Source organism: Eurytemora carolleeae, unplaced genomic scaffold (assembly GCF_000591075.1).
Source record: "Eurytemora carolleeae unplaced genomic scaffold, Eaff_2.0 scaffold1320, whole genome shotgun sequence".
Classification (NCBI taxonomy): domain Eukaryota; kingdom Metazoa; phylum Arthropoda; class Copepoda; order Calanoida; family Temoridae; genus Eurytemora; species Eurytemora carolleeae.
The window spans coordinates 66,611-93,185 of NW_019397208.1; the positions used below are offsets into that span (position 1 = coordinate 66,611).

A 26,575-nucleotide genomic window follows, 5' to 3' on the forward strand; every position below is an offset into this window, starting at 1 on the left:
CAATAAAAAATATATTTAAAGATTTGTCAATTCTATTTTGTTCTGTTCAAAAACTATTATGTCATTGTTCAATAAAAAATATATTTAAAGATTTGTCAATTCTATTTTGCTCTGTTCAAAAACTATTATTTTATTGCTCAATAAAAAACTAAAAAAAAACGATCTATCATGTGAAAAGAACGCTGATTAACTGTTTCTAGAATTCCCTCTAAATCCCCATATTATGTAAAGAAAGCGCTAAGAGGAACTTATTTTTTATGTAAACTATAAACAATCGGTAGATACATTTTGATTAAGATATTTTTAAAATTTTAAGAAGATTTTAATTTTGAATATTTTATTTTGTAAAATATTTTTTTTCTTTTATAACTATGGTGTTACAATTCTTTATTTGTTATTTTTTTTAACAGATTTTAAAAATATTCCTCAATCGTTACAAAAAGTAACGTTGTGAGTGGTACTCTAAAAACTGAAATCTAATTTTTATCTTGTGGATAATTTTTGTTACTTTTAATTAGGAATTTAAAAGAAACAATTTTATCATGTTCGCTCAAATTGCGCAATTAACCCCACTCTAAAAGTGCATGATCCGGTACAACTTGCACTGTATGTGCATACAGTCGTACTGTCCAGTCTAGAATCAACCCAGTACGTTTTATGCAACAAATACAGCCTGACAAGATGACAGAGAATGTTTAACATGGAATTCCACAGGTATATATCTATCAGCGGTATGTTGGGATCCTTGGTGTAATTGGTGTATTTTGAAAGAGATGAACAATCCCTTTAGTTTTACGTTTTATGTGTATCTCGATTGGAGGAGAGGGGGGGGGGGTGTTTTTCATCCCCCATGTGTTTTTTCCAAAAAACTTTTTCAACTTTATAGTTGTGAACAAATTTTGATAACATTTTTTTATGCATAGGGTACGGCGGAGGACAGTCAAAAGAAATGGTTTTTTAACTTTTTTATCAATTAATGCAGGGCTAAAACTTATATATTTAAAAAGCCCTTAAAAATTAGACTTCTAAGAATTAAAAAATCAAGAATATTCAAAATATTCAAAAAAGGCTATATGAGCAGTTTCAAATTCAAGCTTCAAAGCGCTATACAATTCCACTTTTTGGAAAACTAAATGTTTTAAAATTGCATGATATTCTTCAATTGAAAGGTTCAATTTTTATGTACAAATACTTCAATGAACGGCTTCCTGAATCGTTTAATTGTTTTTCCGACATACTTTTTGAACTTTTTTTAAAAACCTCCCTTGCATCCAAACCATTAAAGATAGAGGTTTATTTTTTTTGATAAGCAGGCCTTGAAAAGTTGGACTAGTCACATGTATCACACTCCCCTATATCCACTCTAAGGGTAAAATCAGAGAGGGGGGAATCTATTTTAAAAAAAAATAGCCCAATCGGGATAGCTTTAATAGAGTCGGGTAATATTTTGATACTGTTCCTATAAGAACCTGTTTGCTCTATTTATTCAGTTTAATATTACCAACCAACCTCATGCAACAATTGTTTTAACCTTTTCCCTTCGGACTTGTATACTCTACTAACATTAAATAGAGGAAGGATTGATATATACGAGAGTAGGGGTANTTCCAATAATGATACATGATACCACTAAAGCGTATAAATATTGCACATTTAGATGGGGAGGCAAACTCCAAGTAAAATATTCATATTCTAAAAACCTAACACAGAATTTTGCTAAAATACTATTTTAAATTGATTTTAAAATACTATTTTAAAATTGAACCTTTACATAAAGGATATCATAAATTATTACAGCAAAGGCTAAACCAGCATATAGTTTTTCAAAACTTTTCAGGTTCTTGAAAACCATCGTTTCTTTGGTTCCTTTTCCTTTATAGTTTCTCTTAGGAAACACACTTTAGCATAATTTACAAAATACAGTTCTAAAACCTTCACTTTGTGGCGCTTTTAAAATATTTATTACATGAAATCTAAAAAAAAGTTAATGCCCAGTACTAGCTAAGACCAGATTTGATTATTATAAGGGGATATGCACATAAGAGGGGTAATATACTGTACAGTAGAATATGTACATAAGAAAAGTAATATATTGTACATTAGGATATGCGCACAAGAAGAGTAATATATTGTACATTAGGATATGCACAGAAGAGGAGTAATATACTGTACAGTAGGATATGTACAGAAGAGAAGTAATATATTGTACATTAGGATATGTACAGAAGAGAAGTAATATATTGTACATTAGGATATGTACAGAAGAGAAGTAATATATTGTACAGTAGGATATGTACAGAAGAGAAGTAATATACTGTACAGTAGGATATGCACAGAAGAGAAGTAATATATTGTACATATAGGATATGTACAGAAGAGAAGTAATATACTGTACAGTAGAATATGTACAGAAGAGAAGTAAAATATTGTACAGTAGGATATGTACAGAAGAGAAGTAATATACTGTCCACTAGTAGGATATGTACAGAAGAAAGAAAATACACTGTACAGTAGGATATGTACAGAAGAGAAGTAATATATTGTACTGTAGGATATGCACAGAAGAGAAGTAATATATTGTTCAGTAGGATATGCACAGAAGAGAAGTAATATATTGTACTGTAGGATATGTACAGAAGAGAAGTAATATATTGTACTGTAGGATATGTACAAAAGAGAAGTAATATATTGTACAGTAGGATATGTACAGAAGAGAAGTAATATACTGTACAGTAGGATATGTCCAGAAGAGAAGTAATATACTGTACACTAGTAGGATATGTACAGAAGAGAGAAAATACACTGTACAGTGTACAGTAGTATACGTACAGAAGAGAAGGATTATAGTGCAATAGTGGGTAATGTACAGAAGAGAAGGAATATATTGTTCAGTAGGATATGCTCATAAGATAAGGAATACAGTGTACATAAAACTATCATGTGATTTAAAAAAAAGGAATTAAGCAAATTTGCAAATTTTTGCAATAATATTTTTTATATATTTTTTGCACAGACGCATTCAAAGTGAATTTGTACATTTTCGGTTTTTCTTAATTACAAGGTTTACCCACATATTTTTAAAAACTTTCAAAACGATCGTTTTAGAAACGATTGAAAAACGAAGCAAAAAACGATCGTTTAACGATCGTTTTCAAAAACGATAAACAACCCTACCCACATAGAAGAATACTTTAGTAACAACCTAAAACTTTTAAAATATAGTTAGAATAATTCATTAAATGATTTGGGAAAGAAAAACAAAAGTTTACAGGTGAAATTTTTACCATGAATTTACTGCAAAATAACTGAGTAAAGTCGTAATAGTTGTCATTCAAGACTCAGCCTTCGTGGGTTTATATCATCTTATTAAATGTTTTGCATAATTTTTGCTCATACAAATATCCCCCTGGCCCCGGGGTATTTGATCAGTCAATAGTAATTCATGATTTATTATTGAATCAAATTATTATTATTATTAATAATTTTGAAATTCACTGTTTATATTTGAAAAAAAAGTTGTATTTGTCAAAAAAATTTGAACTTTGTAATTTTTTCTTTAACCTTTTGATATCTTTTTATGCTACATTGATTGCGAGTGCCCTAATGTTTTGGTTTAATTCTAAGATTATGTTAAAATTTTAGAAAAATGCATTTTCTTTGATTTAACAGAACTTTTGTTTATAATAGTTGCATTGTTTATAAATAGTATTTTCATTTCAGTGATATTTATAAATACATTGACATTTTTTATGGTAAAATTTACGTTTGAAAAAAAATTTGATAAAAAAATTTAAACATTTTTTCCCGCTTTTGAAAGCAGAGAGAAATGTTTTAGCCCTGTTAAGTTTGTCCAAGTAGAACTGTTTAGTTAGCACTGCTTGATGGATCTACAATGAGAAGAATATTGATTCAAACAATATTTTCTGTTACACTGTAAGTTAAAATCTAATCTATATATAAAGCAAAACGGTTAAACCAAATTGGCTTAAATTTTTTTTTGTGAACCCATGGGTGTAACATAGGCGAAGGCAGTGACCGGCAATGTAAGGTAGTTGAACTGAGAATGCAGTTTTGTGAAGAAATTTATTAGGATTCAGTTGAAACAAATAAAATGTTTTAATGAGACATATGACACTTTTAGTGATGTATAGTTACTGAGTTTGAGCACAAAGCGACGTTCAAAATCTTCCATTTAAGTGGTTATGTTTTGAGAATCGATTTTTTAAAAATTATTTAATAACGACGACAAAAAAATGAAACAAAGATTCTTCAGTAAACCAGGAAACAGGTTAAGAAAATAAAAATTTACTCTTAAACCATCGAAAATAAGTAATCTTTTTTAGTTATTTGTTTTTTTTAATAATGTCTTATTGCACGCAAACGTTTTCTGTAGATTTCCTGGAAGTTTTATTGAAAAGACGACATTTGGAGAATTTGAAGAAAACACGAACAAATTTGTGAAGAATAAGAAATTTAATGTAATGATGAAAAATAAATAATTAATCATTGATTTACTGACAATTTCTATTGAGAAATATGTTCCTAAACATCTAATTAGTTTACTCTCGAATTTTTGTTCCTTTTTTCGTAGTCGCCAATGAATAATTAAAAAAACCTTTCAAATGGATGATTTTGAACGTCAACTTTGCACTCAAACTCATTAATTATACATCATTAAAACTTTTTATATGTCTCGAATGAATCTTAAATAATTTCCCACAATACTATATTCTCAGTTCAGCTACCTTACATTGCCGGGGAAGGGGTATTAATTTATATTATAAAGATATATTGATTTGATGCTGATTAAATGTTCTAAATTTTACTAATTTTCTGCTAATTTAACTAAATTTCATTAGTGCATCTGCATCCATATAAAGTTACAGTTACCCACAAAGGATGAGACTGTAAAGACGACCAAAAACTAAATATGACAATTCCAAGGTTAAATAAATTCATCTGTTATAAATATTGTCCTTTTAATGGCTTTCTTAATGATTGGGAAAAAAGAAGCAAGTTTAGTTTCAAGGAATTATAAATATGAGGAAACAGACAGTATAAATTCCGTACAGTCGTCTCTGAAGTCTCATCTTGTGTGGGTACCCCTGTATGTTCTGCTAGAAATAGTTTTCTCAACGCTTATATAAATTGCTGTACTGAAGATATGAAAATCTAATAAAATAAAATCACAAATTTCTGTGAATTTTTAGACATTGACCTTTTTTACTGTTTTAGATTGAGTGTACACATATCAGGAAAATCTCATAGTTTAATGTATAATTTTTAACATAAAATAAGTAGAATCCACTCAATTCTCAGAGGTTTATAATTGTTCAAAAATTAAATGGTTTTGAACCTTAAAAACGGCTTTGTAGGTCCGAGTCTTTGTTAATAGTTTCTGAAAGAAATCGAAAAAAAATATAGTTTTTCTTTCATTTATGATTTTTAAATCTATCTTAAAAAAATCAGAAACGACGATATGTTAGTTTTGCTGAACAAATTTTACTGTTTTTTTTTAAATTTTAACAAACTATCATTGTGTTTTCGGGTTTTTCACATCGATTTTTTAGAAAAGTGAAAAAATTTCTTCCCTTCAATGGCAGCCCCCCCACACCCACTTTTTTCTATAAACGGACCTTAAAGTAAAGTCAAGAAGTTTCAAAGTAAAAGTGTCAAAAATAAGGGTTAAAATTTGGTTTTTAATATACAACCCCAAATCTTGACCAAGGTTATAATGCAAGGAAAGTTATTTCAAAGGTGTACGCATCTTTTGTACTACAGTGAACTGTCTCTGGGCGGTAATGTAAACACAAGACGGATGTCAAAGCCTGACATGGATCCATCTTTCACATAAAAAATCAATGAAATATTCTGGTCAAAGGAAATTATTATGTGACTTATCAAAATTATCAAAATAAAATGCTTTTATCCTCCACCGATGCTAAACAAACACCGATGCATCTATTCTTGTTTACAAATTCCGCCCAGAGAGAACTGGTGTCAATATGTACGCAACTGAAACTAATTTTCCTTGCATTATACCCTTGATCTTGACCATGTTTCTTTTTGTGCACTTGAAATTACGAAATAAGAAAAGTCGCGTTTTTGACCATAAAAGTTGGATGGCTGCCAAATAAGCTGCTAAAATCGTATGTATTCAAAAAAGAATATCTTACATTACTCAAAAAATAGCTTTTTGACCATTCTTTTCATATTTGCTGCCAAATAAACGATTTTTGTTGAATTTGAAATATTTTCTGTCGCTTAAAGCAGCCATCCAACTTTTGCTAAATGAGCGATTAATTTAATTCATACTTTAGAGTGATATCACTGCCGCTGCCGTTAAAATTGCTGGTTTTTTCAGAAAAGTTTTTAAAAGGAATGAAAAGTTTAACATATAGATTTAAGGAATATTTGGACTTGAATTTTCTTCATCTTCTCAGGAATCCTTTCAAACATTTTTTCAATTAAATATTTATTTAAAACAACAAAAACGCATTTCTCCACCATTTTGAATCTTAATATATACAGTTTTGGGCGATCATATTAATACAATGAAGACGACTTTTTATTAATTATGCTTTGATCTCTAGCAAACATTTTTGTATATTTAATTGTTTATGTGGCTCTGCTGTTTAAAAGATCGGTAGACAGTCAAAAAAGAAATAGAAAGTCGTCATCAATGTATTGATATATACGACGAAGACTGGAAATAAATTGATATCTGAATCATATATGTTTAAGAGCTCAAACAGAGTAAAAAGAACACCAGATGATAGAATTAGTAAGTACAAACTTTATAATTATGATTCTCATAAAAATACAAATAGAATATTACTAGATTCCGTCTTTTCAAGATTTAGGGGTTTTTGGTTCACAAAGGAGTTACGCGAATGCTCTCTCTCTCTGTCTTGTCATTCAACTCAGCAAGCGCGACGCAACATTTAGTTTTCTATCTGTATCGTTATTAATCTATGATTCTCGTGTTTGAGAAATTCAGGTATATGTGAATATCTGTAATATCCAAGTACTCATATGATGGGTCATATTATAAATACGCTACCCCAATAAAACACTATCATCACAAAACGTTTCCCTATAGCACGTTAATCTTTAAAAACGCTTCTATTTAACGCCACACTATTAAAACACGATGGGGCTAAATTCGCTAAACATTCATCTTTTGTTTTCTTTTTTTTGTCTACAAGTTTGGACTCATTTACAGTGGAATTAGTTAATTCTGTACATAAAAAATGCATTGGGAAGAACAAAATGAAATTTCTATTGGTTTAAAGCATATGTTTATGTTATTTTTCAAAATTCATAAAGAGGGGCCAATTAAAATTATGATTGAAAATTACAAGTGTATAAAAAAGTTCATTTTTCGATCGTTTTCAAAAACGGTCGTTTCGTTTTCGAAAAAAACTATCGATTTTAAAAACAACCTACTCGTTTTGAACTTTTAGAAAACAAATATCATTCATTTATGAAAACGATCGTTTTTTTTAAAACGATGAACGATCTTTTTTTATACGATTGTTTTTGAAAAAACGAGTGTTTAAAAAAATTTTCCTTGATAAATATGTTGACAATCGTTAATGAAGGGTTGTTGTTACCGATCATTAACGAAGGGTTGTCATTAACAAGCGTTAACGAAACGACAAACTTTATAAAAATTATCGTTTTGAAAAAAATTACATGCAACTTTATCGAATGTCGTCTTACATGAAGGTAAAAAGTTGTGGGGGAGCTAAAACTTCTTGATATATTCTTTAAAACTGCTCAATGATAAGTACCGATGCCCTTCAGGACGGTTTTTTCTCTCCTCCTCTCTTTGTTTACGAAGGGTCAACGTTAACGATCGTTAATGAAGGGTCATCGTTAACGATTGTTAATGAAGGGTCGTCGTTAACGATCGATAAAAAAGGCGTTGCTGACGATCGTTAACAAAACGACAAGCTTTATAAAAACGATCATTACATAAAACGATTGTTTTTAAAAACGAGCGTTTTGAAAACGACTGTGTGGAAAACGACCATTTTGAAAACGACCGATAAATTTAAAAAAATGAAAACGTTAACATTTCTGATTAACAACAGTACCCTTAAATGCTTCGTAATCAACAATTAAGGAGCTGGCTTTCCTCGTTTTTTTTAAATTTTGAATGAAGCTTTTTATTTAAGGTAATATTTGTCAACATGTAACATGCACTGGCTTCAGCAATAGAGCGGGAGTGGATGAAATAACTATTAGCTGCTGTGGCTGGGGAGGGGGAGGGGGAGGAGGAGGAGGAGGTCCAAGTTCGGAGGAGGGTCCTCCTAAACTGTGTGTTACTGATGATTGTACAGAAAGACCTCCTCCCGAGCCATCAACCACAGAAGAACCTACTGGTTGGCCACCAACCACTGAAGAACCTACTGGTTGGCCACCAACCACTGAAGAACCTACTGGTTGGCCACCAACCACTGATGAACCTTCTGGTCGGCCACCAACCACTGAAGAACCGTGTGATGGAGATGATGATTGTGAATTGATACCACCTGACCCTGAATGCGAAGGAGAAGATTGTGATGATTCATGTGAACCAGTGGACCCTTCCACAACAGAACATCCAAGATCTACCACAGAACCCAATACGTCATGTGAAGGCGAAGACTGTCCTGAACCTCCAGTTGGACCTACCACAGAACCCAATACGTCATGCGAAGGCGAAGATTGTCCTGAACCTCCAGAGACCTGCAATAGTAATTATCCAAATTTATAATTAAATATAATAAACCTTATGATTTAACCAAATATTCAAATATTTTTAGGGTCTGATAAAATCATTCGATGTGGAGGTCCGAAACCTACTGGAAATAGAATTTCAGGTAGACAGAAATAACACAAATTATATTTGGCATAATGTTAACTTGTAAGAAATGTTTCGAAAACTACCTTTTATCATTAATCTGAAATTTATAAATATCAATTCCCACCAAAAATGATGAATGGAGAAGTATAACAAATTGTTTCTTGATCCAGGGTGTCCCAAAAAACATGGGAATTCAGTGACGAATTTGATATCATCTTTGTTATGAATTAGCATTGTAATACCTAATTTCAAAACCCATAATATTATTATGTCTGCTAGAATTTATTTTATGAAAAGGGTAAAAAACTGTAAAATTGTGTCTATAATGTCGCCGCAAGATAAACAGTGAAGACGGACAAGTTTACTTGGTTTGTATTCTTCAAATTTCTTGTTTTACCATATGTACAGTACAACCGTATGCAGTCAAAACATAAACACACAAAACGTGAACATAGCAGACGAAACTCTTACTCTTACAGCTTTCTCAGTAGGTATGACTATACTAAATCAAAGAATTATTTAAAAAGACGATATCAAATTCGTCACTGAGTTCCCAGGTTTATTGGGACACCCTGTATATAGGGTGGTCAATAACAATACTTGGTTTGCCTTTCTAACCTTTCCAAATTATAAAGTTGAAAAGAAAGTTGCATATATTCTAGGAGGAGAAGCTGCAGGGGAAAATGAGTATCCTTTTCTTGCATACATTCAGTGTAATCTATATATAAATTTGGCTTGTCTGTCTGTTTGTCTGTCTGTCTGTCTGTCTGTTTGTATCCAATAAACGTCAAAACGGCTGAACCGATCGGGCCCAAATTTTTTGTGGGACATCTAGGGACCCCAGGGAAGGTTTATGAATGATTGAAATTTTAAATATTTGTCTCCATTAAAATTCGATCTTCATTAAATTTTTGAAAATTTTGAAAATCCACGAAATCTTTTGTGAAATCCGCGAATTATTTTTGTTTTGTTTTACGATGTACACAAAGAGAACATGTTCACAATTAATTTAGAAGATGGGCGCGAAGCGCTTTAAAAGCCTAGAAAGAAGGGCGCGAAGCGCCTTGAATTTTTAGTTAACTTTATATATAAAAAGTTTCAGTTACTTCATTTTGTTTCTTTTAAACATTACCTTCACCAGGGAAGTGCAACAACTTTTTTTTCAATATTGAGCGAAATTTTGAAATATTTCGTTTGTAAAATTTCTTAATTAATTATTGCTCAGACCGGAAGAAAAAATTGCGACGAAGTTCTGGTATGGTGGGCGTGGCAACTATCTTATCTGATAGAGTTCTATTAACCTCTGAACTTATCTTCTACAAAATTGGAGATGATGGGTAAGTATACTATTAACATAAGGATCTGAATAAATACCATTAAGCAACAAGCTTAGACATTACAGAACAACTTATTCGGTACGCCAAACAAAAAAATGTGTACATTTAGTCAGATGAAGTTTAAACTTGAAGTATGGTTCTTTTTCAGACTTCCTCTTCCAGCTCTTGAGAACTTTGATGTAGTTGTTGGTACTGATACCTACACTGAAAATCCTGATACAGACAAAGTTTATAAAATAGAGCGCATCATTTTTTCTTCAAACGACAAGCTCCAACTGAAGATAGAAATGAAAGGAAGAATTTTGAAACAGATCAAACAGGACTTTTCTCAAAGCAAAGATTCTATTCATAATTAAAAACACATATTTGTCTTTTTATATCTAGAGAAAGTCAAAAATCTAAAAGGTCTTCACACTCTTTTAAAGAACTGTAAAAGAGCGTTCAAAATCTTCTTTCCGCCAAGCCTGATAAGATATTTGTGACTATAAAAAGTCATCAATGCAGGATTTTCAAATAGTACTTGACATGGGGCTCACTGCTGAAGTTTTGGCAAACTAAATTACTTGTTCAATTTACATGATTTGTTACCTTACAAAGATTGTTTTGGACACTTTCAATTTCTTATTCACAAGCCAAATCTGTTCTCCAATTCCTTGTTTTTTTTCTAACTTTCATATTCTGAAATAGATAAGATTATCGGCGCTGCTCTAGTGATCACCAAGAAGCCCATTAGGTTTACAGATTATTTCTATCCAATTTGCATTTCACACCAGGTAAACTAGATTCAGGGTTGACATTTTTGAAGGGGGGGGGGAGCCAGAGGAACCATAGTTGGGATTATTTCAAAGTATTTCTCCCATTAGAATGTTCCCAGCTCTTTTAGGGTTTTGTTCTAATCTATTGAAAAAATAATGTTAATTGTGATCAGTATTTGTTGAAAAAAAACGATTCACATTGCAAGCAAAACTAAATATACATTATTTGTGCATAAACATATAAATAGTTAACTTTCAATTAATCAAAGCATTTTTAGAATGCTTTCATGAACCCATTCTCATTGACTGTAATAGACTTTGACATTTATTATTACCAAAGAATGTAAAGTAAACCCATTCTCGTGGACTGTAGTAGTCTTTGTAAAAGGTGTAAACCAATTTTTGTTGACTGTAGCAGACTTTGACATCTACTATTAGCAAAGGGTGTGAAACCAGTCTTGTTGACTGTAGTATACTTTGACATCCACCATTAGCAAAGGATGTGAACCCAGTCCTGTTGACGGTAGTAGACTTTGACATCCACAATTAGCAAAGGGTGTGAACCCAGTCCTGTTGACTGTAGTAGACTTTGACATCCACCATTAGCAAAGGATGTGAACCCAGTCCTGTTGACAGTAGTAGACTTTGACATCCACAATTAGCAAAGGGTGTGAACCCAGTCCTGTTGACTGTAGTAGACTTTGACATCCACCATTAGCAAAGGATGTGAAACCAGTCTTGTTGACTGTAGTAGACTTTGACATCCACAATTAGCAAAATGTGTGAACCCAGTCCTGTTGACTGTAGTAGACTTTGACATATACTATTAGCAAAGGGTGTTATCCCAGTCTCGTTGACTGTAGTAGACTTTGACATATACTATTAGCAAAGGGTGTTATCCCAGTCTCGTTGACTGTGGCTGACTTTGACATCTACTGTTGGAGAAGGGTGTGAACCCATTCTATTTGAACTAATTTGAACCAAATTAGATATTTATGTATTGTCAATAAAAATAAAACATTTGTATACCTAACAAAATGCCTATTAAGAGTGGTGTCCTGGTAAACAAGAGTGAGGAGGGAATGGTGGCAGGATGGGGGCAAACCGGATTCTTTCTGCCAGAACTCAGACGAATGCAGAATTTAAGAGATGATGGGGAAAAAGTACAAATCCAAAGGTGGTGTTTGTAAGAGTGGGCAATGGGCATTATTCGATTAACAGATAAACATTTTAGAAAATTCCAATTTTCATAAACAACCTGAAAAAAAATTTTGTAAATAGGAGTTTTAGAATGTCTTGATAACACTTGTTAATGAACAGTGAAGGCAGTAGTTTAGGATGATCATCTGTTAAAAATCTAAATCGTCAATGAAAGATAACTTGATTAATAAACGGAAATACACCGTTAATTAAACTAAATATTTAATTGAAAAGTTAAAAATGAAGAGCTCACTATTCCCGATCTGTTAAAATGTCGGTATGTGTTCAGCTATGGTTAATTTAGTATCGGAACATAACATATTTTGCATGCTTCATATTCATAGAGAATAGAATATATATTAGAGGGGAATTTAGAGAATCTCTCGGTATGAATTTTTTAAGTCTCTTTCAGCCTGAAAGGGAGTTCAAAGTGTACAAATCATGTAAATGTTCACAAATTATATGCAGTAGAGTACATTAATACAGTATGTTCCCTAGACTATCCATTTCAATTTCGAATTTTTTAAAGCTGTTAAATAAACTTTATAAAATGAATTAGGTTAATAAAAAACATCAATTGATTTATAGTTATAACGGAAAATCATCTTTTGTAAAGTGAAAGGCATAGAGTCTATGTGAAATGATCATTATTCAATTACAAAACCAGCCTATTTTAGAATTTTATTTTCTTTTAATATTAATTTTAGATTTTCTTTAAAATGATGTTCCAGAGCCCAAAAGGTTACATAGCGCAAATATGTGAAGTACACCAGACACCTGCAGTATGGAAACAGTACAACAAAATGGCCGTTTTACACTTTTTTCGAGTAAATTCCCCTCTAATATATATTCTATTCTGCATGCTTCATATTTCAGTGGAAGAAAAAATAAATTAGATTCTTCTGATGGTAGAAGAATATATAATCTGGCGGGAAAAATAATTCCAAGCATAGACAAACTACTTACAAAGGCAAAACTGATTCTCATTTTCATGTTTTTCTTTTGAGAAAAGAAGAAAAATTTTAAATTAACTCTCAATAATAAAAAAGAATACTTTTGCCTAAAGGAGTTTGTGCTCAAAGTTTGGGATGAAACGTGGATGAAGGATGTTGAAAAAGCATTTAGAAAATCTGGAAAGTCCAAGTCAGTTGTCAAAAAGTTTATGAAGACCTGGAAACACAATTTTCTCAAGCTCAAATCAGATGCAGAGCAGGGATCGATTTTAATAAATTTGAACTAGGTTGCTGAACTACCTACTATCGATTCCTATACTTATCTGTAGTTCTGCAGTGTATTTTTTTACATCTAAAGGACATTGGATCGGTGATTTTGTCCTTTAGGTGATAACTACACTGCAGAACTACAATTAAATCAACAATAGACAGTTCAGCAATTAAGCTCAAATTCATTAAATTCGATCCCAGGCTCAGAGGATTCTCGCTAAACTGTCAGATCCAGAGATTGCAGCTCATTTCAGCTTATCTGTTGTAATAGACTTCCTATCTCGTGGAATACCAGTAACTAAAAAGCGACATGCATTGGTAAGACAACTGTTTTAGACTGAGGAACCAATGGAGCCAATGTTTGCAATAAAAAAGCTTTTATGTCAAAAATTTTATTTAGTAAAAATGACATACAGCAAAAATTTTACATTTAGCTAGCACAAATTAGATATAGAAAAATTTACATTTATCAATATTTAGATAAAGGAAAATTTACTATATCAATATTTAGAAAAAGGAAAAAAATGCATGTAGCAAAAATTAGATTTATAAAAATTACATGTTAAAAATAGGCATTGAAAAAAAATTATTTTAACAAAAATAAATATAAAAAAGTTATAATGGCAAAAATTGTAAATGAAACATTTACATATAGTAAAAATAAAAAGTAAAAAAGTACATATAGTAAAAGTTAGATACAGTTGGCGTAGCATGTATATTAATACAATGAAAACGACTTTCGATTTCAATTTTAACATAAAGCTTTCAACAGCATATATACATATAAAAACGAAAAAAAGAAGCTGTTCTATTTAAAAAGCTTCTGTTTGATTACTTGCAAACTTGTTATTCGAAAAAATCTGTTTAACAATCAAAACTGAAATAAAAAAGTAGTGTTCATTGTATTGATATATTCGCCGAAAACTGTAAAAAAATTTAGCAAAAATGTCAAAGCGCACATACAACTTCGCAATTTATTTGTAATATTGACTAACAGTGCAAATAATTGCGATGTTTATATTGTATTAAAGGTTGATTTGGAGGTGAGAGGTAAAGACTGTGAGAAAGCTATGAAGTCTAAGCTGTCTGAACAAATCGTTGATATTCTCAAACATTCAATGATTTGCACAAGACAAAAGGCAGGTTTTAAAATAATTATTTTTGTAAGGCTTGTTAAAAAATCTTGATAGATGTAAAAAAATTGAGTCTTAGCGACATTCGCTGATGTTCTAATCTTTAAGTATTTGCGATCCGATATCGTCAGCCTTGGATATTTCAAACTATGAATTCTGTTTGATCAATGAAGCTAAGTTTGTAATAACAAAGGTTTACACCATCAGGCTGCAATTTTTTAGAAAGTTCTAAATCTGATGAATTCCTTTCAAACTAAAGGAATTGAGCCTTTGCCACAAACCCTGTCTGAATATCTATAATCCATATCTTTGAAACCCAATGTCGTAGACCTTAAATATTTCAAACTTTGAATTCTGTTTGATGAAAGGTTTACACCATAAGATTGCAAAGATATTTGAGTTTGTGACACAGACTCAATTCCTAGAGTGGGTATTTACTTGTAAAAAAGAAAATGATAAATCTTTAGAAAAATATAAATTTGAAGATTTAAATTCAAACTTAATTTGTCTTGTAATTTGATGATTGCTGTGCCTGTAGATCACTTGAAATTACAAGAACATTCCCTTTAATAAGGTTTAATATATGTGTAATGTTAAAGTGGTCTTCTGAGTTGACAACAGGAGGGCCCTGCTATGGGGATGAAGGAGCTCCCTTGATTTTTCATGGTTGGAATTCATTTTAATTAATTGAAAGAAAATGATATTTTACAACTAAAGAAATTGAGTCTTTACTTGATACAAAATCAGTTTTTTTAATCCCTTTATCTGGTGATGACCTTTCTTATTTCAAACTTAGAATATCTGATCTAACAAAATTCATATCTAAGGTCTACGAGATTGCAGGTTGTTAACTTTTATGTAAAGATAAAGGGATAAGAAAATCAGAGTTGATGGCAACGACTCAATTCCTTTCAAAAACTGCAGTAGTGTAGAATTCTCATAGATAAAGATAGATTGCGCATAAGACGACATTTTTCATCTTGAAAGATATAAATGTACAGAGATGTTTTAAATATATTCCTATTTTATAGATTAACTAGGTCGGTTGTGAACATTAGCTGTTCTTATTTCATTGAGTACTTGTGGTGTACATGAGTTCTGTAAAAAGAAATTTAAGTTAGATTAGTCCGTCTCATGTCCTTCTTCAGTTCTCGTCAATTTGATTTATTGCTCAGTGAAATAATTTGATCTTCTCAAAATAAAATTCACTCCTGAGTGGTTTAATAATTATGAAATCCATTAAAACACCAAACCACCCAACTTATCATTGAAGTACACTTTGACCCCCAGAAGTATGAGTTCGCGTACTGTCAATTCTTGGTGATTTTGCGTACATAAGCTATCTATGTTTATTTATTTATCTATGAGAATTCCTCTTTGTTTACATGTATATTTTTCTCTGCTGCAATGAAAGCTCATTGTAATGACATAAAAGCCGACGAAATTTACAGGGTGTCCTACGAAACATGGCAGTAGAAACACGATTGGAAGGTTGTCTTTGCTCTTTGAAACAATTTGCGGCATTTATTTGGAAACCTAATTTTAGAAGTAAAATTTTAGAGTCAAAAATCACAAACCTATACTTTTAGCCCTGGCAGTTCCAAGATGTGATCTGCCGTTTTTTTTGCTTTCAATTTCGCTAAAGATATAAAGAACTTTGTTCAGATTTCTACAAATTTGGTTTTATTTAATAAGTTGAAATCTGAACGAATTTCTTATTATCTCCGGTAAGTTTAAAAGCACAAAAGGAAATGTCAGGACCAGGTGAATTGTGTAATTATTGCTTTAAGAATCCTCCATCTTTAATTAATTTAAAAGATCAAAGATGATCTTCAAGTCGTCTTCCTACTGTCTCATGAGACACCTTGTAGCTCTGGGGGCAGTTTTGATCAAACCATTATCCTAACTAGATAAAGCAGTGGAATTAAGGTTTCCAGCGAAAAGGAAATATCACTTCACGAAAAATATTTTTTCGCGACCATTTCGCTTAATTTTCGTATTTAGTTCGCTCACAAAAAATGCGAAAAAATGCAAAGATTTCACGAAAAAATAATGCTAAAATTTCACGGTAAAAAAAATGCGAAAATTTCGCCAACAAAGGAAATTATGCAAAAAAAAGAAATTTTTGCGAAAAATAAAGAATTCTTTAAAACAAATGCAAAGTTTTAGCAAAAAAGTTCATCAAAAAAGACAATATTTTGAGAATACAAGAAAGACTCATTTTCAAAGAGTGATTTATCCGCGAGCCCAATTGATGGATTAACTTATGATTAACTTACGCATGTATTGTGGACGGACAGATAGAAACTTAAAGAGATAGCTAGTGAAATCAAATTCACTTCATTAAACATTTATTAAAGTAAAGTTAGAGAAATTATTTATATGGCATACTAAAACTTCAAATATTGAGCTATCAAAGCAGAGAACTCGACAAGTTCTTAAGAGCAATTAATTGCTGCAGCTATAAAAATCATTGTTTTCGCATTTCGCATTTTCGCAAGAAAAAAATTTCGCGAAATTTCGCTTTATTTGTTTTCGCGAAAAAATGCGAAATTTTGCAAAAAAGTTTCCGAAATGCGAACAAAATTTTTCGCATTTTTTCGCAAAACGTTTCGTTCGCTGGAAACGCTAATTGGGATTAGTTGTAAAAAAGTTTAATTTAAATTTTGTTTTGTATTTTTGATTGAAACTCTCCAAGCTGTTTTATCAATATATTGATTTAGCCATTTCATTGCTTAATTCAAAAATCGCCATTTCATTGCTTAATTCAAAATCTAACTATATACAGTAATCTTTTATAAAGAAGGTTTAGTTTCCAGGCAATGCTGGGTTCCCAAGCTAATGATTTACAGACGTCATGTAGTATGAAGACGACTTTTTTTCAATTTTGAGTTCTTTCCAGCTTTTAAACAGAATGGATAAATGTTGCAATACTTGCAAATTTTGAATCTGAATAAGTTTGTTAGAAATCAAAACTGAATAAAAAGTCATCTTTGTTGTATTGATATGAACGCCGAGCACTGTAATAAAATATGACTCTATAAAATTCTTTAACATTTAGATTCGACTGGTACAACTCATCTTGGTGGAATAACCTTCTCTATACCAAAATCAAACTACATAGGAAAGGACTAAAATAATTTTTGAATAATAATTTATTTGTTGAGATACATTTTTGAAAACACATGAAGGGACTCTTCAGGCAAAAATCAAAATACCCGATTCACAACAGTACCCTCAATACCTGATTCACAACAGTACCCTCAATACCCGATTCACAACAGTACCCTCAATACCCGATTCACAACAGTACCCTCAATACCCGATTCACAACAGTACCCTCAATACCAGATTCACAACAGTACCCTCAATACCCGATTCACAACAGTACCCTCAATACCCGATTCACAACAGTACCCTCAATAACTCTCTCTCTTTTTCTAGGTTTAAAAGTGTCTCTTATAGATGTTACAGGGTGTCCCAAAAAACATGGGAATTCAGTGACGAATTGGATATCGTCTTTGTTATGAATTAGCACTGTAATACCTAATTTCAAAAGCCATAATATTAATATGTCTGCTAGAATTTATTTTATGAAAAGGGTAAAAGACTGTAAAGATGTGTCTATAATGTCTCCGCAAGATGAACAGTGAAGACGGACAAGTTTACTCTGTTTGTATACTGCAATTTTCTTGTTTTACTAAGTACAACCGTATGCAGTCAAAACATAAACAAACAAAATGTACACATAGCAGACGAAACTCTAACAGATTACAGCTTTCTCAGTAGATATCACTATACTAAATCAACGAATTATTTGAAAAGACGATATCGAATTCTTCACTGAATTCCCATGTTTATTGGGACACCCAGTATATGCTTTCTTTCAGTAGAAGGCGTGAGGCACTTTTGTAGAGAACCCACAATTAAAAATAATCAATTTTGAAAAATATAAACATTGATAATCGGACATTGTCATCTTTGCAAAGAAGATCACTTGAAAATAACGCTAACAGTCCCTTTCAATCCACTCAATATTCTTCAGTCCGAATAATTAGGAAGTTTTCCTCCTGACTGTGGCTGTGTTTGTCTCCGGGATGAAAAAGACTACAACGGAATATATGATGCAATTAGAAATAAAAACTGGATTATTCAAACACTGAAACCGTTTAAACTCAAGATTTGTACCAGTCCAGATGGAAAATTCGAAACTCTGTTGAAAATGTAATTCAAAAGTTAGATATTTGTTATGTATTATTTAATAAAAAATGAACTCATTTAATCCTTTCCCGATTAGGTTATTTTTGTCTAATATAGAGGGAGGGGGGGGGGGATTTTCCACCCCCCCCCCTCCTATGATTTTGCACTGTCCCTAATCCAACTTTTTAAGTCCTCCTCAAAAAAAATTTGATCTCTAACTTTAATGGTCACGGTGTAAGGGAGGATTTTAAAAAAGTTCAAAAAGTATGTCGAAAATTTTTTAAACAAAGTTATTTTTACTTTTAACAAGTATTAACATATGACACATTTTATTATATCCATTTTTCAAGGGGTTTTCAAATATATAAGTCTAATCCCTGTAGCCTAATTTACCATTTCTAATTTTTTGAATCACCGAACCGCCGTTTTACCGTCCTCAACTCTACCTTATGGCTAAAAAAGATATTTTATTTAGCCAAATTTGTTTAAAACTATTATGTTGAAAAGGTGAAGAAGTTTAAGTGTTCTAATGTAAGCCGTTTTTAAGTTATTCAGAAGAAACAACAAGGGGGGGATCACCTCTCCCCAAATCGTGGTAGGGTTAAACTTTCAAACGAATTGCTTTGGAATATTTTTCTAAAAAAATATATTGTTTTATTTTGTTGATTCAGCACATCTATACAATGTAATCTCTGTTTGTCTGTTTGTTTGTTTGCTTTTTTGTTCGATCATAACTCATAAGCCCCTTGACCGATTTGCCTCAAATTTTGATTGGGGAACTCGGGAGAACCCCAGAAATGTTTTTAGTTTGGCTTTAAGAGTAAATCGACCAAGTGCGGGTAAACGACGGGAGTAACAATGAGTAACTTGGGCAACGCTGGGTTTCCAGCTAGTTAAAAATAAAACTTATTTGTTTTGCCAGCAGCCAAAATAATGAACAAATGCTGATTAGATATCAAGATGTTTTTAATTGCACTGTTTACAAATTTAAGTTTGTTGATATTAAAACTATCAAAAATTGTTTAATTAACCAAAACAAACTATTAATTTACGAGAAGCAATATTTAGCATAATCAGTTTGAAGTAGATTCTGATTCCTAATCTCTTAATTCATCATGCTAAATTTATTCATCTTTGGCTTGTGCTTCACCTTTACATTTCAGGAATAGATTTTTACATTATTTGTTTTATTTTTACATACAGTTAGAACCAGAAACCTCTGGAATATGAAGACGACATTATGATGTATTAAGACCAATAAACAATAAACAAGACACAGAAATTGTGAGGTGTTAACAGACTTGTTAAACTTGTTAAACTATTTGCTTTGTAACAACATCATAAACTATTTATTATTGCTAATTGATAATCTTAAAATACTTGAAGTACTAAATTTACAATTTTTATGTTTTCATGATGGATGATGGGCTCAACTAAAAATAAGCATACATAAATCTGTATTTTTTTCATAGTGGCAAAGTATCCAAAATGCACTAGAAATAAATTGATGTGACATTACTAGTACAACTTTTTTTCTCGTAGCTTCACTAATTTTATTATTTTATACACAAGTATAAAAAAGGCTGAACTATTTGGTTACTTCCTAGTAGCTTCTCAATAAGAGGAGTAATGATTAAAAAAGTAAGATTTCCATTTTACATAAAAATTACTTCAATTATATATCCAACATATCCAAGAGAAAAGAAATAATTTAAACTAATCTATTGAAAAGAATGTTAGCTCAAAGATGTATCTAATTGAAACCGTAGATGCTCCAGGTGAGAATTAAAGTCAATACAAGGGTTAAGGACTAAACTCTAAAATACGAAATAAAAAAATCGCAAAGCAAAAAAGCAAAATTAAGCGATCTTTATTATTTCGTAATTTAAAGTGTAAAAATAAACTTTCATTATGTAAGCTAAGCTCTTTCTATATAAAATAAGTTACATCATTTTTTAAAACAGGTATCGTTCGTTCACGGCCGGGCTTAAATATGATTTGAACGATCGTTAACAATTTTAAATCGATCGTTAATGACAAAATGTGATTGTTAATCAAAACAATGCTCATCTTTATTATTTTAATCCTTGGATCAAATAGTTAACTTTTGAATCCAACAGAATTATGCCAAATCTTCTTGGATATCTAATGGTTAGAATCCAGCAGTCTAAAATTGAATGATTAGACACCTATTTCACAAAATTAAAAGTTGCCAAAGTGGATATAGACATCAAACCTGGAGGATTAGTAAAAGTTACAAAAGTTCTGTCCTCTGTTAACACCCTTGCAACATTATACTACAGTCGTCGTCGAAAGTATCAATACAAATAAGACGACTTCTTTTTCAGAGTTTTGATTTTTACCAAGATTTCAAAGCATAATGCAAAAAGAAGCTGCCAATTAACAGTTTCTCTTTGTTTACTTGTAAACTTGTAATTTGAAAAAAAAGATAGTAATCATCAACACTTAGATAGAAAAGTCGTCTTCATAATACTGATATCAACGCCTACCACTTTATTTAGATAGTTCTCTGACAACATTGTCTCCAGTGTCTCAACCTGAAAACAAACCAACTCCTGTAAATGGGAATGATTATGCATTGGCAGAGTTTCCAAGTAAATAAAAAGTTTTAAAACAATTTCTAGGAAAATTATTAGACCATGATTTGTTCTCCTTGCTTTTGAAAAATGATAGAAATTAGGCAAAATATTTTGCGTTAAATATCTAGCCAAACAGAGGAGACCAAACCAGTTTGTATCGGTGAAATATTAATACTCAAAACCTTTGATGGCATCTCACAAAGTGTTGTTAGAATCTTACAGGGTTACCCACACTAGTCAAATGTAGGTTTCTAAGATAAATTTATCGTACATAAAATATAACCTTTCAGGGTTCTCCCGGGAATTATTTGGTGTACGGTTTAAAAAGATAATTGAGTATCTTAGTAATTCTGTTATCCTGTTTTTTGTCAATTGCTCATAAAAACACCATTGAAATGCCTAAACTGAAGAAATAAAACATAGGGTCAGATTCTGCAGGAAGGTTGGTATGTTTGCACTATTGCAGTATAGTCTAGCTTATGTATTTTACTCAAAAATGACAAAACGTAAAAGAAAAAGCATAATTTTTGATAATTTTTATTGTTTTACGCTCAAGATAATATTTTCAATGCTTATTTTTCGAGCGTTTAATAAATACACTTTATGTCTATTTGACTAGTGAGGCCACAAAGATTGAGACTGTTAAGACGACCTAAAGCTCATAAAATATGACATTTACAAGGTTAAATTAAGTCTTTGCCTTGAATGTCGTCTTTTGACGGTCTATTCATTAATATGGCAACTAATCAATTCTGTACAGTCGTCTCTGAAGTCTCATCCTTTGTGGGTAGCTCTGTATGTATAAAACATGTACCAGTGCTTGAATTATAACAAGAACTTAAAATGTTTTTTTTTTATAATAGAAAGATGAAAAAACTTTACCTTGGAAGACAAATTTGATATTTTACTGCGACGTTTCACAATCTAAATTAGCCTTGAAAATCCTATATGTATCTAGTATCTTCACCAAACTTACTTAAACTTCGCATAGAAATAGTTGTGTGTGCATCAAGTTAATCTGTTCAAAAACATGTATACATTAAACTGTTAGACTTAAATTCCAATTTTAAATAGTTCAATGAACATGAAATACATTAATTGTGTTCTGTTTACAGACTCATTTCACCTAATAAATTGATTTTCAAACTACTAGTAAAACTAACATAAACCTCAAATCCTCATCAAATAATGTCGTCTTTCTATTTCACATTTTTTTGGGTCTCACTGTACAACATGTTTTTAAGTTTATTTTTGTTCAGGTGAGGAGGGGGTTCCAGCATGTGTTCTTTCAGGAGGTAAAACTTTAGTTATTTAAATAGTCCTCATTTTTTAATTGAAAGAAAACATTTTTATTTCTTGATGTTAGACCATATCAGGAAAATATCGTTGCAAATAGGACAAGTTAGAGAAACTGCAAGAGTAATTTCAAGTGACCTTCCTCCATACAAAGATGATCAGGGGCGTACAAGGGGGGGCACCCAGGGGGGTGGCTACAAAATAGTTTAATTAATATAGAATCAGTTGAGAGTTTTACAGTGACTGCAGACTTAGACATAATTTCAATTCTAATTCATAACAATACATTTAAAAGCTTTGTCTGATGAAGTGTTTATTAAATATCCATGTTTCCCATTTTGAAAACTGATTATTTTTATTTGCGGTTTCTCTACACAAGTGACTCATGCATTTCTTGCTTCAGAAACGAGGGAGAAATGAAGGTTTTAAAGGTATATCGGACATGCCACTCTATAAATGGAGGGTCACTTGAAATTACGCATGTATTCCATTTAAGTATAATTACATTGTATAACAAAAAATACTTATTTATATAATTTATATAATTTATCATATAATGTGTATCGATCCTATGAAAATATAGATATTTTTTAAATATAATTTAGCTTTTCCAAGAAACTTAAATTTTTATCTAAAAGTGACTTTGACATTGTGACCTCGTAGTTTCTCTATTCTTGATCGTAAGCAAAAGAATGAGCACAGCAATTTCATCTATAAACGTATCAGAAATTCAAATCATGTTTTTTCTATAAAAGATGTTAGATTAAAATAAAAATAAAATAAAAATAAAATTTATTTACTTTAGTTTTCATGCAAGGACATTTCTACAGTGCTACCGCGCAAAATTTAAGGGGTTTCTAAGTTATGATCGTACGCACATCCTAAGGGATATTAATTTCGTTCTATTGTTTATATCTTGTAATATATAGGTTACAGTGATGCCTCCTTTGATGTATTAAACCCTGATTGGATTCCCTCAATACAACCTTGCTCCTGGGCAGGCAAACGATTGGATGCCAATGAGTTTAAGATCTTGAGAGAAGAATCTGGACCTGTTATGATTAATAACTACCCCGTCTCTGCTGATGAACATAGAAGAGCTCTTAGTGGAGAAGAGGTTGAACTGAGAGCATTTGAGCAGGAACCTAAGATTTTAGTTGGTTCTGCAGATGATCTGATTTTTGATGGGAAATCAATGACAAAATGGGAAAAGATGATTAGTCCTGTTGTTAAAACTAAATATACCTATGTTAACAAGGAAGGAAACACAATTACTGTTTAATAAATCCTAAATAACCATTTTTTATTTCTCTTTTCATCTAAACCTTCTTACGCTGTTGAAGGTTTTCTGGGCCTTTATTTATGCCTACATTTCAAAATGGTGATATGAGTTACCAAAAATAGTTCTGTTCTGATCAGTTCAGATATTTTGACGTCAACTAAATACAAAACAAAGTCAAACAAAAAATAGCTAAATATATAAAAAAGTATTTAGCAAAGTGTTGACCTATTAGGCATATATATAAACCATCATATTTAATTCATGTTTGATGAGACAACACTTTTCATGGTACAATTGTAATGGACTGGTAATACTGAAGAATTGTTTGAATCATTTGCTTTTGTTTTATTTACTAAAAAGGGTTTGTTATTTATTTAATCTCCTGTTCAACGAAATAACCAACCTTTAATTCCCTCCTTTCTTATTTCCAGGGAGGATAATTACTTATCCTCCCTATTTACAGGGAGGATAATTACTTATCCTCCCTCTTTACAGGGAGGATAATTACTTATCCTCCCTGTGATCCATACAGATTTATCAAATAAATAGTTCTCTAATTTAATTTTATTTTTACATTTATCGCTCTCTCAATCAATTTTGAATAAAAATAGTAAACTACACCTAGTTTAATATTTGATCTAGGAAAGATCAAAACATGTACATACAGCTTTACTGAGCTGTCATCAAATATATTATACTACATCATTCTTTTCGGGTTTACATAATTACATTGTAAAGTTGTTCCCATGAAAATGTTCGAGGAGGTGAAGCTAAGGAACACTTTTCAATATTCTCTATTCTGACTTCGCATAACCTCTGTTTTTTCTACTTGATTAGAAGGTCCTTGAAGTTTATCAGCCATGGATTTTACAGAAGCTTTGCTTGATGATACATATTCTTGAGGCATGCTCGGATTAGACCATCCATAAAATTCCATAAGCTGTTGAACGGATGCTCCGTTGTCAGCTGCTGCTGTGGCGGACGAGCGACGTAGAGAATGAAATGTAAAAGATACTGGATTATCTAGACCAAGAACTGTTGCCATTTCACATGGCACTTTACTTACAAGATTTTTCCTCATAGGCTGGTCAGCATATGCAGCAGGAGTACCCTTAAAAAATCCTCGACCCGTGAAATGACCAAGGCTACTTTTAATCACGTTCAGATAATCATCAATAACAGCTGCAAAATTTACTGGCCCATCGTTAGGAACTAGGAACTTGGTTTCCTTCTTGTCTGAGCGCTGTTTCATCCAGTATGTTCTATGAAGTCCATCCAGGTTTTCTGGCACTAAAAAAGAGTTTATTGACACAAGGAGCTCACCAATTTGATTTATATCAATTTTAAGACAATTCTTTTTCAATTTAGTTCTTACCTTTTTTCTATAATCCGGCTTTAAAAGCTCAAGAGCAGATTTGAGAAAAATGATGGATGACATGTTAATGGTACGGAAGCTCTTTCTTGAATGAGAAGTTTCTGAATTTCTATACGAATTTTGTGAAGTTTTCACAAAAATGTTGCGAAGTTTTCACAAAAATATTGAGAAATTTAGAAACCCAATTACTATTTTTAGAAATCATTAAATTTGCTTATTAAATATTCTTCCATATGCATTAGTAAAAAATAAAAGAATTAAAATCATAATTGATAGTTTTATTGATTTCATTATTATTTTATCCCCCACGGTTGGTTATTTCGTTGAACAGGAGATTAAACGATAAATTACTACTTAACCGGGAGTTTTCATGAGGATAATTAAATTGAGGGGAAAACCACTTAGCCTTGGAGGCCCTCGGCTAAGTGGTTTTCCCCTCAATTTAATTATCCTCCCTTAATCTCCCGGTTAAGTAGTAATTAATAGTTATAAAAACGCACACAATTTGCTAATTTTCGAATTTAACTAAACCACTAAAACATGTTCCTATGAGCCAGAATACCATAAAACTCACTGTTAAGTTACAGTAGTTCCTCATTTAAAAAATTGGCGTTTTATGAGTATTTTGAAAAAGGCAAAGAGAATATATAACATCTACTTATCACTTGCGTTGTATGAGAGTTTTACATACAGCGTCATCGAATATTTCAATACAATAAAGACGACTTACAATTTTGATTTTTAACAGCTTTAAACAACACATAATCAATAATCATGCAAAGGAAGTAAAGCTATCAAATAACAGCTTCATTTTGTTTACTTGTAAACTTGTAGTTCGAAAAAGGCTTCTTAACAATCAAAACTTGAACTAAAAAGTCGTCTTCATCATATTGATATAAACGCTGAACACTGTAAATTTTTTTAACTTTACCGTATATTCCTATAAGAAGAACAGCAGTTGCAGTTGGAGCAGCAGATGCCTTCAATGAAAAATAAGATTTTATGAAAACTAAACTATCATTGTAATTGTGGTTAAAGGTATGTCTATCAATTCGTCTTAAAGGGACTAATGGAAAGAAAGAGAGAAATGAAAGGGGGGTATAGGCTGAAGGATTTGATGGCGATGAATGTTAGTTCTATCTGATATTACATGTCTCAAGAAACTGATATAAAACTGTGTCAAAGTTATGAAATAATTCATATATACGTATAATATAGCCCATGGAGTAGAGATGTCAACGTTTTGATTTTTCTAGATTTTAGCTTTCGTTACGATAGTGTTCATCAAAAGTATTAACGTTTGAAACGTTACGTTTCACA

The 26,575-nt window shown here is 31.5% G+C and overlaps 3 protein-coding genes across 4 annotated transcripts; 2 read left to right on the plus strand and 1 right to left on the minus strand.

Annotated features, from left to right (window-relative positions):
• The first annotated feature begins 3,851 nt into the window (after window positions 1-3,851).
• On the plus strand, window positions 3,852-18,784 carry LOC111712742 (uncharacterized). Of its 2 annotated transcripts, XM_023487449.1 has the most exons (19): window positions 3,852-3,933; window positions 5,236-5,255; window positions 6,409-6,443; window positions 6,745-6,784; window positions 8,184-8,390; window positions 8,421-8,744; window positions 8,814-8,870; window positions 9,517-9,567; window positions 10,080-10,191; window positions 10,340-10,485; window positions 10,879-10,964; window positions 11,996-12,123; window positions 13,023-13,116; window positions 13,213-13,359; window positions 13,571-13,687; window positions 14,401-14,508; window positions 15,102-15,168; window positions 17,564-17,626; window positions 18,561-18,784. In XM_023487449.1, the coding sequence occupies exons 1-19, from the start codon at window positions 3,893-3,895 to the stop codon at window positions 18,728-18,730; spliced, it is 2,013 nt and encodes a 670-aa protein (XP_023343217.1). In that variant the 5' UTR covers window positions 3,852-3,892; the 3' UTR covers window positions 18,731-18,784. The 2 variants fall into 2 exon arrangements, with proteins under 2 accessions (XP_023343217.1, XP_023343216.1); XM_023487448.1 differs by having other exon boundaries at window positions 8,184-8,744.
• Window positions 18,785-19,761: 977 nt separating this feature from the next.
• On the plus strand, window positions 19,762-23,899 carry LOC111712741 (uncharacterized). Its single transcript, XM_023487447.1, has 5 exons — window positions 19,762-19,865; window positions 20,435-20,480; window positions 21,225-21,317; window positions 22,562-22,597; window positions 23,528-23,899. Exons 1-5 carry the CDS (start codon window positions 19,818-19,820, stop codon window positions 23,878-23,880), a joined length of 576 nt encoding a protein of 191 aa, XP_023343215.1. The 5' UTR covers window positions 19,762-19,817; the 3' UTR covers window positions 23,881-23,899.
• A 574-nt stretch (window positions 23,900-24,473) lies between these two features.
• LOC111712740 (uncharacterized) lies at window positions 24,474-25,457 on the minus strand. The gene is made up of 2 exons (XM_023487446.1): window positions 25,256-25,457; window positions 24,474-25,170 (listed from the first exon to the last, which is right to left on the minus strand). The coding sequence occupies exon 2, from the start codon at window positions 25,130-25,132 to the stop codon at window positions 24,665-24,667; it is 468 nt and encodes a 155-aa protein (XP_023343214.1). The 5' UTR covers window positions 25,133-25,170; window positions 25,256-25,457; the 3' UTR covers window positions 24,474-24,664.
• Window positions 25,458-26,575: the final 1,118 nt, after the last annotated feature.